The sequence below is a fragment of the Gymnogyps californianus genome, chromosome 8 (assembly GCF_018139145.2).
Source record: "Gymnogyps californianus isolate 813 chromosome 8, ASM1813914v2, whole genome shotgun sequence".
NCBI classification, from domain to species: domain Eukaryota; kingdom Metazoa; phylum Chordata; class Aves; order Accipitriformes; family Cathartidae; genus Gymnogyps; species Gymnogyps californianus.
Window position 1 is genome coordinate 28,909,530 of NC_059478.1, and position 13,197 is coordinate 28,922,726.

A 13,197-nucleotide genomic window follows, 5' to 3' on the forward strand; every position below is an offset into this window, starting at 1 on the left:
TGTTCTGCCAGAGGCTCTGTACACGAACCTCTCCGAGGCAGCTTCAAACCCAAGGGGTATTTTTTTTTTTTTTTTTTTATCTACGGGTATTACCTCAATAGGGACAATGTATCAGATTCTCTTACCCCCTCGTCCTACTGCCCTCAATTTTACAGCCTAAACTATCCATATGAAAGTTAATCGTCGTGATCCCCATTATCGGTTGTATAAATCCAAGCTCAAGCCAACCTCCAAGACACGGCAACAATTCTGATAAATTGTCCTGCTCGCCCAACTACACAAGAATGGCTTTATAATTAAAAGGGGAGCTGAGTTAAATCAACAGCTCCTACGCCCTTCTCAACAGGGCTAGAATGGGAGAAATGTGGCGACCTGATTTCTTTAAGTAGCAGCTCTTTGTAGCCCATTCATAATCCTAGATATGGAAACCCATCCTGCACAAAGTCAGCTGCCAACCAAAAAAAAAAAAGAAAAAAAAGAAAAAAAAGGAAAAAAAGTTTATTCAGATGCTCAAAGTCCATCTTTTTTTTCCAGTCTAACATAACCCTGGCACTTTATAACCAAACAGACAACTCCTTTTCCAATTAAAGTGGAATTAGGAAACTCAATCAAATTAGCTCACTATTAAAGCCCTTCTTTATTAAACCGTTTTATTGTAGTAATATTAAGTTTCACCCGCTCTTGGAACACGAGACTTTAAAAAGTTTCCCTTGTGATATTGATTTGGCTGCTTCCAGGATGGATCAGGGTCAAAAGTATTTACCTAGGTGTAATCCGTAATATTTACTTCTTTTTTTTTTTTAAGAAAATCTTAAAATTGTATCCAGCTTGATCAATTGCGCGAGGGAAGGAAGAATTGCATTTTACTTGCTCCCGCCCTTTGATTTTACCCAGGGGCTTCCTTCAATAGCTACGGCGGGACGCGTCTCCTCCCAGACCCACCAGTATATTAACTGGTTGGTAGGAGCCGCGCTGTCAGCTCCGAGCCAATGTTTACACAGTTATATTTGAAGTGAGAAAGTAAACAGTCCAGCTGTGCCACGGAGCGGTTCGGTGGGATTAGGTTTCCATACCAACCAACTTTAGGAGCTTTTACAGTCTTAATTCAACCATGCACTGAACTTGTTCTTTGTGAGTAACAGTTTTCCTGGGCCAAACACTCCCAGGACTGGTAAGAAAGTCGCGCTCCGGCCTTCGGAAGGATCGCCTCTCTAGCTGCACGGGGGGCACGCCCGCTGCCCCTCCGACTCCTCGCAATAAACAAATAAATAGAGGGAGGAACGCCTTTCTTACTTTTTGATCTTGAAGAATAGTCGGACATCATTGCCAAAAAAAAAAAAGAAGGGGGGAAAAAAAGAAAAGAAACAAACAAAAGAAACGACAAAAAAACCCTAACCAAAAAAAAAAAAAACCAACCCACGCGTGTAGCCTTTGCTCTTGAAATGAGGGGGAAGATTTGGAAGGACACACAGCTCCAAAAGTAAACCAGCGAAATCTTTCCTGCGCATACCCCCCGCACTGAGCTGGCAGGGTCTTAACTCATTCACGCCTGTCGCAAACACGTTCTTACGTTCTGAAAAACCGTCATTACTATATATCTCTTTGTTTATCTTGATACAGAAACAATTAAAATGCACATTCAAGTTTCAGATACGAGGGAAAAGTACCTCTCCGTTGCTACACAACCCGCGGTCGGCAAGGCAGGCGTTTGCTTTAACCGTGCTTTTCTGCTCTGCGACAATGGCAGATTGCCTAAATATGACAAAAATCGGCGAGATAGCGAAGGAAAAAATCCTGCTTAAATTTACACCTCTGATTTTTTTTTCCCCCTGGCGTAAATAATAAAAAGACCAGAACCAGTAATAAACGTATTTGACAATTTCGGTTGATAAGGAAATTGCTCTGGTTTGTACGCTTCATTTTTATTTATAAATTTTCCGAAGAATATCTAGTTTGACCATGATAAAAATGTCGTAAACATGTTTGTACTAGTTGCATAAACTCCTTTAAATATTGACTGTACTTGTCAAATGAATTTCCCAAAACACACTTCCACCGTCTCATAAAATACCACTTGCCATTTATAAGACCGATTTTTTTTTTTAATAGAAAATAACATTTATTTCTATGAAATGGAAACACAGAATTACCTGTTAGAAACAGCAAGAAGTTTGCTACATCGGAACAAGAAAGCAATTTTCTTGCAGATCACAAATGAAGGAGGCTTATTAAACCGTCATACACCATTGGCGCTGGGGTCCTACGGACAGTTACAAATATATCTACTTTCCAATGTTATATACAGATCGTAACATTTCTGGGGGCGGGAAGGAAAAGGCTTTCAATTTGACAATATGTTTAATCTATATGCCTGGTAAGTATTACAATGAGCTGTCTAACCTTTAGCTTAACGTTAATACCAAGTTCACCTACGAGTTACATTAATAACTTAGATTTCCGTTTTATAACATTATACACTTGCTAGTATACATATATATATGTATGTGTGTGGGAAAGAGAGAGAGAGAGAGTGTGTGTGTGTGTGTGCGTACACACCCCACGACGCACCAAGGATATCCATGCTTATGGCCATAAGCAACAAAGAGTGACTCATGTCTGGACAATGAAAGTGCACCTTTATCACCGTTTTAATACACCTACGTCTGTCCGCACCGGGCTCTGCACGCAATCATCGCCTGTACGGGGGAGCGGGGAGAGAAAGCCACCTGTGTCCGTCCACCCGTGCCTACCTAGCTACCTCTACACAGACGAGCTTTAGGAAGCCGCCCCCGCTATTGCTTCTCGGGGGTGTTGTTGACCATGGGCCCGTAGAGCCCGCCGGAGTAGACCTGCTCCTTGTGCACGGCGGAGCGGTCCCGCATGAGGTCGCTGAAGGCGTAGTCCACGGGCGGCCGGAACCCGAGGGTGGGCATCAGCCCGGCCGTGGAGTAGGGGGTCATGAAGGCCAGTCCCCGGCTGTGCGCCGAGTAGGCGAGGCGCAGGGGGTTGAGTCCCAGGTGGGTGCCCAGCGGGTAGGCGCCGGCCTCGGCCCCGAAGTGCGTGGCGTTGGGCTGCAGGGGGGAGAAGGCGGAGCGGCTGCCCAGCGTGCCGATGGCGGGGGCCATGGCGCCGGCTATCAAGGGCCGGTGGTGGGCGGCGGCGGCGGCGGGGGTGGGCGGAAGGCCTTGCAAGGCGCCGTCCCGAGCCCAGCCTTCCTCGGGGCCCTTCTCCGGGCCGCGGTTGTTGAGGATCTGCTCGATGGCCTGTACCACGTCCCCGCCGCAGCCCTGCAGCACCAGCTCCAGCACGCTGCGCTTGTGCGCCGGGAAGACGCGCGTCAGGATGTCGATGGGAGTCCGCTGCCGGCCGCCGGCCGAGGGCGACGGGTCCTGCTCGTCCTTGTCCGCCTCCGAGCCCGAGTCCGAGCCCAGCGGGCTGATGGAGCCCGGGCTCTCCTCCCCCTCCTTCGGGCCCTTGGAGACGGGCGAGCTCAGGAAGGACTCGCCGTCCCCGTTCTCCGAGCCCGAGCCGTGGCGAGCTTCTGGGGAGGAGGTGCCGGGCACGGACTCGCCGTCCGGGGAGAGGGGCTTCCCGCCCGCCTGCTGCGGGGTGACGGCGCGGCTCGGCAGCAGCGTCTTGGGGAACAGCTCGAACTTCTGCATCTTGGACTCTGCGGGGCGGGGGGGGGGGCGGGGGGAGAAGGAGAGAGACCGTCAGTGCGGCTGCCCCGGCCGGGCCCCGCGGAGCTCCCCGGCTATCGGCGGGGCCACCCGCCCGCTCCGCCGGGGGACGCCGCCTGCAGCTCCGCGCCACCCGGCGTTCCCCGTCCCGTCCCCCGCCGTCGCCTCTCCCGGCTCCTTCCCCCCCCCCCCCCCAGCTCCGGTCCCGGGCTCCCCCGGGGGCGCACAGCACCGCCTTACCTGAGGCGCCGGCGCCTCCCTCGCCGCCGCCCCCGGCGCAGACGGAGCCGAAGACCTCGTACGCGGGCCGGGGCGGGATGATGCCGTTGGCGGCCGCCAGGGCCAGCCCCTCGGCGGTGCCGTAGAGCAGCTGGAGCTCCCGGGCCTCGTTCTCCTCCTGCGCCTGCTGGCGGCGCAGCGCCACCTGGGCCGCCATGACGCGCTGGCGCTCGGCGATGAGGGTGCACTTGGCGCACATGCAGTCCTTCCAGCGGCAGTACCGCTTGTGGCCCTTCAGCGCCGACACCACGCCGTGGTTGCGGCAACGGGCGCACTTGGGCGTCCGCGGGTACTTCTCGGCCGCCCGCAGCAGCAGCGGCGGCGCCCGCAGCAAGCTCCCGGCTACGCTCACCGGCAGCGTGGCCGCCGCCGCCGCCGCTGCCGCCGCCACCGAGCTGGGGGGTACCGGCGGGGGCGCGGCGGGCACGCTGGGCAGTTCCGACCGCAGCTCCATCCTGGCAAGCCCGCCCCGAAAGAGCGAGCCCCCCTCCCTGGCCTCCCCCAAAGCAACCCGGGGCGGGGGAGCCCCCGCGGCGCACCCGCGCCCGGACGCGGAGAGGGCTCCTGGCGCCTTCAGGCGCGATCACGGGTGGGGGGCACACGGAGCCCCGGAAGCCGGCATGCAAACCCCAGCGCCTATCCCCTCGCCTCGCCTGCCGCCCCTGTCCCCCTGCACCGGCACACCGGCTCCGGCGTGGGGTTCAAGTGAGGAGGGGGCCGTCGGGAGCCTTTCTGCGCCCTCCTCCCCTCCCCTCCGCTCCCGAAAAGCGAATCTAAGCCAAGAAAATCCAAGAAAACTTAGATCTCTCTCGCTTCCTTGCTCTCCGTGCGCATCTGGCAGGGCAGCACCAAGTCCATCGCGCCGGGCTCAAAGCCGAGCTCTCCCCTCCGCGCTTGCGGGATCGCCACTCCCCACGGTGGAAACCCGTGTGGAAACCCGAGCTGCTCCCTAAGCTCAGCTCCCCCTTCCCCCTTTAACTACGATCACAGATTAAAAGTGTCCCTTCAAAGAGCAATCCGGCACCTTCAACAACAGGATCCCTCGCCAACCAGCCGCGGAGACTAAAATCCAGCAGAGAATAAAAAAAAAAATACAAATCACCCCCGTCTCCCGAGCAGCAGCAGCACCGCAGCCGGGCGGAGAGGCCGGCAGCCCGCGGCCAGGGGAGCCCCCGCCCCCGGCCCAGCTCGGCTCGGCTCGGCTCACCCGCCGCGGCGAGCCCCGAGCAGGCGGCCGGCGTCGGAGCAAGCAGTCGGAGCAGGCAGAGCCGACGGCAGAGCCGACGGCAGGGCCGGAGCAGGCAGGGCCGGAGCGCCGCAGGCCCCCGCGCCCCCGGGACACGCCGCCGCCCCGCGCCGCCTGGCGCGTGCGGCCCGCGCGGCCGGAGCTGCAGGCAGAGCGCGCTGGCCGCCGCGCCGCCCGCCGCCACTCGCGCTATTGTTGCGCCCCGCGTTGCCATTAGGCAACATTTGACAACAATGTGGCGCCTGCTATTGGCCAGGGGCGGGAAGCGCCGCTCTGATTGGCCGCCTCGGCCGGCCGCCGCGTCCGCCCGGCGGCTGCCCGAGCGCGCCGCGCCCGCGGAGAGCCGGGAGGGTCCTGGGGGACCCGCGGGGAGAGCGCGGCCAGCGCCGCCCGCGCGTGTGCGTGTGCGTGGGCTGCCACGGCGTGCGCCGGCGTGGGCGCGCGTGCGTGTCTGCGCGTGCAAAAATCTGTCCCATCTCTCGCCGCCTGAGAGTTTGGCTTTTCTTTTTATTCAGTCCAGTGGAAACGGTATTTGCCTTGCCAACTGTGTGATTTTTTTTTTCTTTTTCTTTTTCCCCTGGGTGTCACTTGTCAAAAGGGTGGGGGAAAATATACTGTGGAAGGTGACAATTCAATTTATGGTCTCCCTCCTCCCCTTGGAGTTTTTGTTTTCTAATAGCACGTAACGATGCCTTTTCCTTCCCTTTTCCTTCCCTTTTCCTTCCCTTTTCCTTCCCTTTTCCTTCCTTCCTTCGCTTTCTCCCCTCTTCTCTTTCTCTCTCCCCCCTTCCCCTCTCTCTCTCGCTCCACAACTGCAGGTGAATTTTGCAAGTGCTGCTGCAATAGGAGAAGCCCGAGGTGAGTATGATTTTCCATACTTTCATTGCGCCGTAGCCTGGGAGCGCCCTGCCCGCCCCTCGCTCCCCAGAAAGTGCAGTTCGTTCTTTCTCCTGCCAGCTGTTTGCGTGACTACATGTTCAACAGGCGCCTTCCCCGCGGGGACAATAAACCCGAGGGGCTGATTTTTCAGGAGGAGGCTGTCGGGCTGGTAACTGTATATTAACCCCGAAGCTTTTGTTTTAGCATTAACCGCCCGGGTTTGACGTCACCTTCGCTGGTAACGGGGAGGAGGTAGCACTTCGGCAGCCTTGGTGGGAAATAACGCCGACTCCTTTCCCCCAGGCTCTCCCCTCCGTTTCCCACGAGGGATCTCCATCCTCCTCGGCACTTTTTAAAGTTCTTTGTTACACGCGTCCGTAAGTCCTTTCCCCGCAGCGGGCACCGTGTGCCGGCCGCTGGTCGCTGAGGCCCTCCGCCCCGCCGCCGCAGCATCCCCACCTGCGCGGTCACACGCTGCGAGACCTTCTCCCGGCGCCTCCCCGGGTGGGCTGCCCCCGGGCGAGCTGCCTGCCCCCGCGGCACTCGGGCACCCGAGCCGGGAGGAGAGAAAGCCCTGTGGCTCTGCCCTAAAAACGTGCCGGACCTGCCCGCCGCTGCCTCCGCGGCCGGGGAAGCGCGCAGGGCCGCGGGGGCCGCGGGGCAGCCCCGCCGCAGGACAAGCAGCGCTCGGTGACGCTCCGCTGCCCCTTCCCTTTTGTCACGCTCCTTCTGCGGCTGGGAGAAGCACAACTGCAGAGCCCTCAAACTTTTCGGTATTTTTATTACGCTTACATCCTTCTTCCCCTCTTTTTTTATATTTTTTTTTTTCCCCACGAAATGAACGCTTTCCCACCCGACTTTCTGTGTGTGCAGCTGCCACCCACTCCTCGTGATTTAGGTGTTATAACACCTTTATTTAATACAGCCGCGAAGTCAAAATACTCGATTTAATTTTATTCGCAACCACTAATTTTACTCTCCGGGGAGAATTACTCAGATCATCTGATTTAATTGGGAATCCCTAGAACTCGATCGGACTGAATGAGAAACATTTAAATTATTGCTCTGTGTTGGCTTACCATGGAGAAAATGTTCTCTCTTCTTCCTGGCAGTTTTGTTTGGTTTTGCGGTGGGTTTTTTTTTTTGCAAATACCTTCCTCTTCCCCCCCCCGAGGCAGCCTGCCGTCACCAACAACACAGGACACGGGTTACGCTGATTTCCCCGGTTCCCTTTTCTTTCAGCTTTGATTTAAATTAAAGGGCTGGCTTATCCTTGCCGTTTATGGCCGTTTTAAACGATCTATTTTGGAAACAGCCGTGGCAAAAAAAACAAACAAACAAAAAAAAACCAACCAAAAATCCAAACCATCAAACAAAAACCACCAAAAAAAGCCCAAACCCAAACAACAGTGGGTTATTAACCAGCCAGTGAAATGCGGTGATTTCTGTTCAGAGCCTCCTGCCGTTAGTAACATTGCAAACGGCGGTGTAGAAGTTTGAACACATAATGTGTAGCATCTCTATCCCAAGGTGTTACCTATAGTTTCCGTAGGCTCATGCAGCACGTCCCCCAGTGACTATATAGGAAGAGTTAGGATACAATGTCCTAGCGCTGTGCAAACACCCGGTGCCTGTTTCTGATGTTGATCCCAAGTCAGCACGACAGACACCCCCTCATCCAAAACACTTAACCATATACTGCTTTTTAAATATTACGCTCAGTATCAATCCAACATCGAAATAGTCGGGTTTTATTTAAAAACATATAAATTTATTGCAAGAATACGTGACGCAGCCCCAGGCACCAGCAAGTCCTGAGGACATTTGTCAAAAGCTGCCCCAATATACCACGAGCGTGTAACGGTTTCCCACCCCGTGCTTCTTTCTCACCATCCCCGCAAGTGCAGGCAGCAGCCCCGGCGGAGGCGGGTGAGCGCCCGGAGGCGGCGGGGGCTGAAGGCGAAGCCGCGCCCGCGGCCCCGCCGCTCCCGGGGAAGCGCCGCTCTTCGCCGGGGTCACTCCTGACCCCAGAGCCGAGGCCTTCTCTCCGGACTCGGCACACTCCTCCGGGCTAAGAGAAACTCTGCCCTTCCCTCTTTCCAGCTCTGGTCGCTGAAGGGGGCACTTTCAAACGGGATCCCACTATTTTTTTGTTGTTGTTGTTTTCTTACAAAGTGCCTTTAGAAAAGGAGAGCCCCCGCTCCCGGAGTCTCGCTTTTCACTGATTTGATATTTTAATAATAATCATTTCTCCCCTGTCCTTATTTTCCTTAGGAAGCTTTCACTCTGAACCTAGACAAACAGTGCGCACATTTCACAGATTTTATTCAAACAAAACACAACTTGGCTGTGAGTTAGCCCGAACCAGCAAAGCCGCAGCCAGGGCTTGCCATGGGGTAAGGGCTTTCTCCAGCTTTGCCCGGCCTGCCAGAGCCCTGTGTGTGTGTGAGAGTGTACGGGAGGCAGCGGGGGGGTTGCTGTTGCTGCCCCCCCCCCCCCCCCCACTTCTTCCCCCCTTCTCTCCTACTGCAATTTATTTTTGTTTGACGAGGCACAATAAAATCTTCATGTACATCCTTGCTCTTGTGTCTTTCTTGGAGGGGGGGATGTTTGTTTTAGGAACCCACAGAGTAGCCGTGCTCCCGCTGCACGGGCGAGTGTGCCGGGGGACCGGAGCGGGACGCCGCGAGGTTACGAGAAAAGAGAAATTCATCCTTCCAAACCCAGCGAAAGGCAACTTTAAAGCCCCCGAGGCTTGCCTTGCTCCCAGCTTGGCTCTGGGAGCTCCTTCCACCACCGTCAAAGCCACGAGAAGAGCCGAGGCGTGGACCCAGCTCCTTGCTTCCCCCCCCCGCAGGGGCTCGCCGGGCCCCGAAGGAGGCAGGCCAGGTTTGGCACAGGGCGCCTGGGCCAGCTCCAGGGCCCGGGGGAGAGCGGGTCCCACCACGGCGAGAGCCCTGCCCGGGCCGGGCGCAGGCGGCTGCCGGCCCCGCGGAGCCCCCCCCCGGGGTGGGGGGGAGTCAGAGCCAGAGATTGCGGGGCGCAGCGTCGCCCCCGGTTTGGGCAACTTGCGCCCTCCAGACACGTGAAAAGCGGCGTTACTTCGTTACGTGAACGAAAAGAAACGCCGCGTTTCGTTGCGTGGTGCCCCGGTTGCTGCTTAATTATCCCCGCTACGTGTTTGACTCTGGCAGCCTCCAGAAACGCACGAAGTCGGCGCCGACGACTCAGTGCTCACATCTGGGTCAGCTCGATAAAACACGAGACGGCTTTTTTATATTTATTTTTAAGAAGACCCGATCTTCCCGGTGGTTTTTTTTTTTCTCTCCTCACTCCCATTGATTCACCTAAAGGCTTCTCATGTATCGCTGCTCCCATGCAAAAGTTTGAGAGGGCTGCAAGCAACGGTGCCGCTGCATCTTCCCCCGATTACAGTAGTAAAATCTTAATTAAAAAGAGCCCGTCTATTGGCTGCCATGTAGGGGAAGGCAGACACGCACGCCCGGAGGCAGCGCAGCGCCCGGAAGCATCCCAGAGAAATATAGTTCTTGATTAGTGTATTTTCATCTCGTTCTTAGCGGAAGACAGTTTGTAAGTACCTGCTAATGTTGGTGCTCTTTAAGGTTTCAATTGTTCTAGGGGGTTTGCCATTGACTTTTTCATTATTTACCTACTGAATCAAAGTAAGCAAATGCCATCTGTTTCCCTGCTGCTATCATCTTCACTTTTAATTATCCGCCCAGCAGCCTAATAGAGATGATATTAAACTAAATCTTTTTGACATTAAAAGTAATTATCCCCAAACCAATATTACAAGAACGAAAATTACCCTCCCCCCCCCCAAGAAAAAGGCACATTCCTCCTAGTCCAGGCAACCTCTTCAGATCCCGGAGCGCGGAAAGGTAGACGGAGCTCCCGTTAGCCCGGACTTCTCAAGTATTTGAAACATTATTAACTCGATTTCCCGGCTCCCAGTGGGGGAGGAAAAAGAGACAAGGGAGAGAGATTTGTGGACGGAAATAAGGGAAAATCGGGGCTCCACATATTCCTGCGTGGGCTCCTCTCCGCCCCGCAGCCCAGCGGCTGCACGGCGGGGACCCGCCCGGCTCCGCACCCGGGGCGGGCGGCGGGGGCCGGGGCTGCCTGACCCCAGCGGGGCACCCGCCGGACCGGGCACAGGTCCCAGCACCGGGCTTTTAGAAAATAGCGTATCATAAAGACACACGTATGCACTCTCTCCAAGTACTTCGCACCATCCACCGGCACTGGTCGTGTGTAACGCATTGGCGTTGAGGGGAGGGTCATTATAGAGACATTAGGAGCGGGTTCGTAATTAAGGGGAGGACGGCGGGTCCTCTAACAGATGGTCGCTTGCTGAATTACCTCTACAGAGTCATTTCACTTAGACTCAAACTTCTCCGCCATTTCTCCTCCGACTCGCTTTAATATGAGCCGGAGCCGCGTCCCCCATTTCCTTTAATATGTGCTAAACTGAGCTAATTTTAATTGCATGTTTCAACTTTGCTAATTAAATAGAGTGGTCTAATTAAAAGTGACTAGGGAACAGTTTTAATTCAACCCTCTACTTTTTTAACAATCCATTATGCAACAAATCCAGGGTAAGCCCTCCCTTTAAAAAAGCTACAGATGATTGAGTTTTTACACCTTTTTACACGCTCACAATGGGGAGACTTGACCCAACATATGTAGCGGCGGGGCTGGGCCCCCCCGGCTCCCCGGTGGGGTATTGGAAATGGGCTGTCTCGCTGCTGCTGCCCTGCCTGAGCGCTGCTGGACCCGGTTGCCTCCCGGGGCCTCCCCGCTGGAAGTGCTGAGACTATTAGCCCAGCAGAGGTTAGAGTAGCACATCCCCAAGACAGCAGCCCAGGATTTGGGAAAATCGGGCTCTTTACACGCTTCATCTCTTCACCAAGTGCTCATTAGGTTGTTAACCTCTGGTTCACATGAAAGGGGCATGTGATGAATCCCCTCCCGAACAAATGGGCGCATCCCCCTTCAGGCACTGAACAAAGCCCTTAAAATAACTGCACAAGAAAGCCTTTAGTTGTTACTCTAAAATTTCTTTTCTCTGAGAGCTTGTGCCCATCCACACACACGCACACAGACACACAGAAAGAGGAAAAAAAGCGCACACACGCAAAAATCCGCCCCCACCCCCCCACCTCGTGTGCTGGAGCTCAAAAATTAAAAATCCGGGTTCCGTCCCCCGGGCCTTTGGCGCTGGCTCCTGTCCCCCGGGTTTGGCTGAGACTTGGGCTGGGGCTTCCCAAGGGAGGGGAAAGAAATCTTAAACGCTTTAGCGGAGCGGGCGGGGGGAGGCAGCCTCTCCCTGCGGAGGGGGAAAGCCAGGCTGCTCCCAGCCGGGGGGCAGCCCTCTGCGCGGGGGGGGACACGACAGGACTGCGGGGGTGCCGATGCCGACCCCCCCCCGCTGCTCTCCCCTTCTCCCACCCGCCCCCGAGAGACAAGTTGAGCGGATTCACAGGTGAGGAGGACGCGGGCAGGAATTTCCCCTCCCCGCAGGGGGAGCCCAGCGCGGGCCGGGGCCGCCCGGGGGGAGCCCGCCGCCCCGGCCCCACGGCGGGGCCGCCCGGAGCGGCTGCCTCGCTCTCCGCTGGAAGCAAGGGCGGCGGAGCGGATCGTCTCCTTAACCAAACCGGCTCACCTTCGAAGGCAATGCTGAGCTTATTGCTAATTGAGGGGTGGCCGGGGAGAGCAGAGCCTAGCTCCCGCATTCCCACAGCTCTTGTATGGATTTTAGGCTCTTTAAGACCTTTCCTTTTCTCTCTCTCTCTCTCTCCCTCCCTCCTTCTCCCTCTCCCTTTTTATTTCCCAGCCCCTCGGGCATGGATTAAAGTGACAGACAATTTTCCCTTCGCACCTTATTGATGGTTAAATGCACTTTGGATAATGCGCGGAGGGCGGGGGGGGGAGGGGAGGGGGGGGGCGGAGGAGGGGGGGGGTGTCCCAGGAGCGCGGAGCGTTTGGGAGCGCTGCAAACCTCCGCGGGACGGTGAAGCGGGACCCGGGCAGGCAGCCGCGGGGCGGGGGGCGGCTCGGCACAGGCTGCCCCCCGCTCCCCTCCTCTCCCCATCACCTTGCAGGTGGCTGCGGGGCAGCGAAGGCTCCGGCTGGGAGCCGGCGTGTCAACGGCGCTTTCCGTGGCACAGGAAAACACGCGTGTGCCTCAGCCTCTCCTGCAGCCGTGGGCCTGCGGCGTGGAAACACACGCTCACACACACAGACACGCAGGTAAAGAGGAGGCAGCAGTTCAGAGGCAGAATGACTCAGGAAAGCTCCGCTCTGCTAATTTGCTATAGGGCGCTCCGAGAGGTTCATTAAAAAGGCTCTTGTCAGCTCCCTAACGATCCGAGAGCTTTTTAATTATATTTTATATTCCGCTACCCGTCTCCTAACTTCAAACACATGGTAAAAAGGATTTGCTGTTTTGTTTCAGGTAAAACCTAATAATTAAAATTCAGACCCCGTCCCATGCATCTGCTTCGCCTTTGCCAAATGAATTGAAGGGAGAGAGAAAAGCGATTTCATTGAGATCACAGATGGGGTGCAGGTTTTTGGAAGAAATTTGAGAAACACCATTGTCCAGAATCAAAACTCTATGTCTTGCCCCACAAAGGGGGCTGCTTTAAGCCCCTCAACTTCTATGGGGCTTGTTTTTTAAACTTTAAGTGTTCCGCACAATAAGCTGCCACCAAAATGTCACAACCACTCTGATTCCAAGTGTGTCTCGCTGCAAAGGGTGCAGAAAAATGAAGGGAGCAAAGGGAAGGAGTGTAATTAAAAACCCTCGAGCTCCCTCATGCCTGCTGGGGCACGGCGGCCCGTTCGGGGCGGGGGCGGCCGGGGAAGTGCCCCCGCCCGTGACAGCGGGACAGGCACCCCGAGGTGCGGGGCAGCTCCCCTCCTGCGCGGCTCCCGCATCTGCCCTGCCCCAGCCCGGCTCGGCACATCGGAGCGCTTCCATATTTTGGAGGCTAAATTGTTTCATTAGCCGAAAGCAGAAGATTAAGCCTTTTATTTTTATTCATGATCATGACAGCCCCAGTCGGATTTGCCGGAGGATTCCCCCCC

General features: G+C 55.9%; 1 protein-coding gene across 1 annotated transcript; it reads right to left on the reverse strand.

Moving 5' to 3' along the window:
* Window positions 1-2,767: 2,767 nt before the first annotated feature.
* DMRTA2 (DMRT like family A2) lies at window positions 2,768-4,413 on the reverse strand. Its single transcript, XM_050901297.1, has 2 exons — window positions 3,840-4,413; window positions 2,768-3,670 (listed from the first exon to the last, which is right to left on the reverse strand). The coding sequence occupies exons 1-2, from the start codon at window positions 4,411-4,413 to the stop codon at window positions 2,793-2,795; spliced, it is 1,452 nt and encodes a 483-aa protein (XP_050757254.1). The 3' UTR covers window positions 2,768-2,792.
* Between the last annotated feature and the right edge of the window lie 8,784 nt (window positions 4,414-13,197).

Bases quoted from the DNA above. Each gene is read 5' to 3' on its own strand.
- DMRTA2 (XM_050901297.1), bottom strand. From the start codon at position 4,413: ATGGAGCTGCGGTCGGAACTGCCCAGCGTGCCCGCCGCGCCCCCGCCG. The intron at 3,671-3,839 runs GCGGGGGACGGG...CCCGCCCCGCAG, and splicing joins AGGAGCCGGGAGAGGCGACG to AGTCCAAGATGCAGAAGTTC.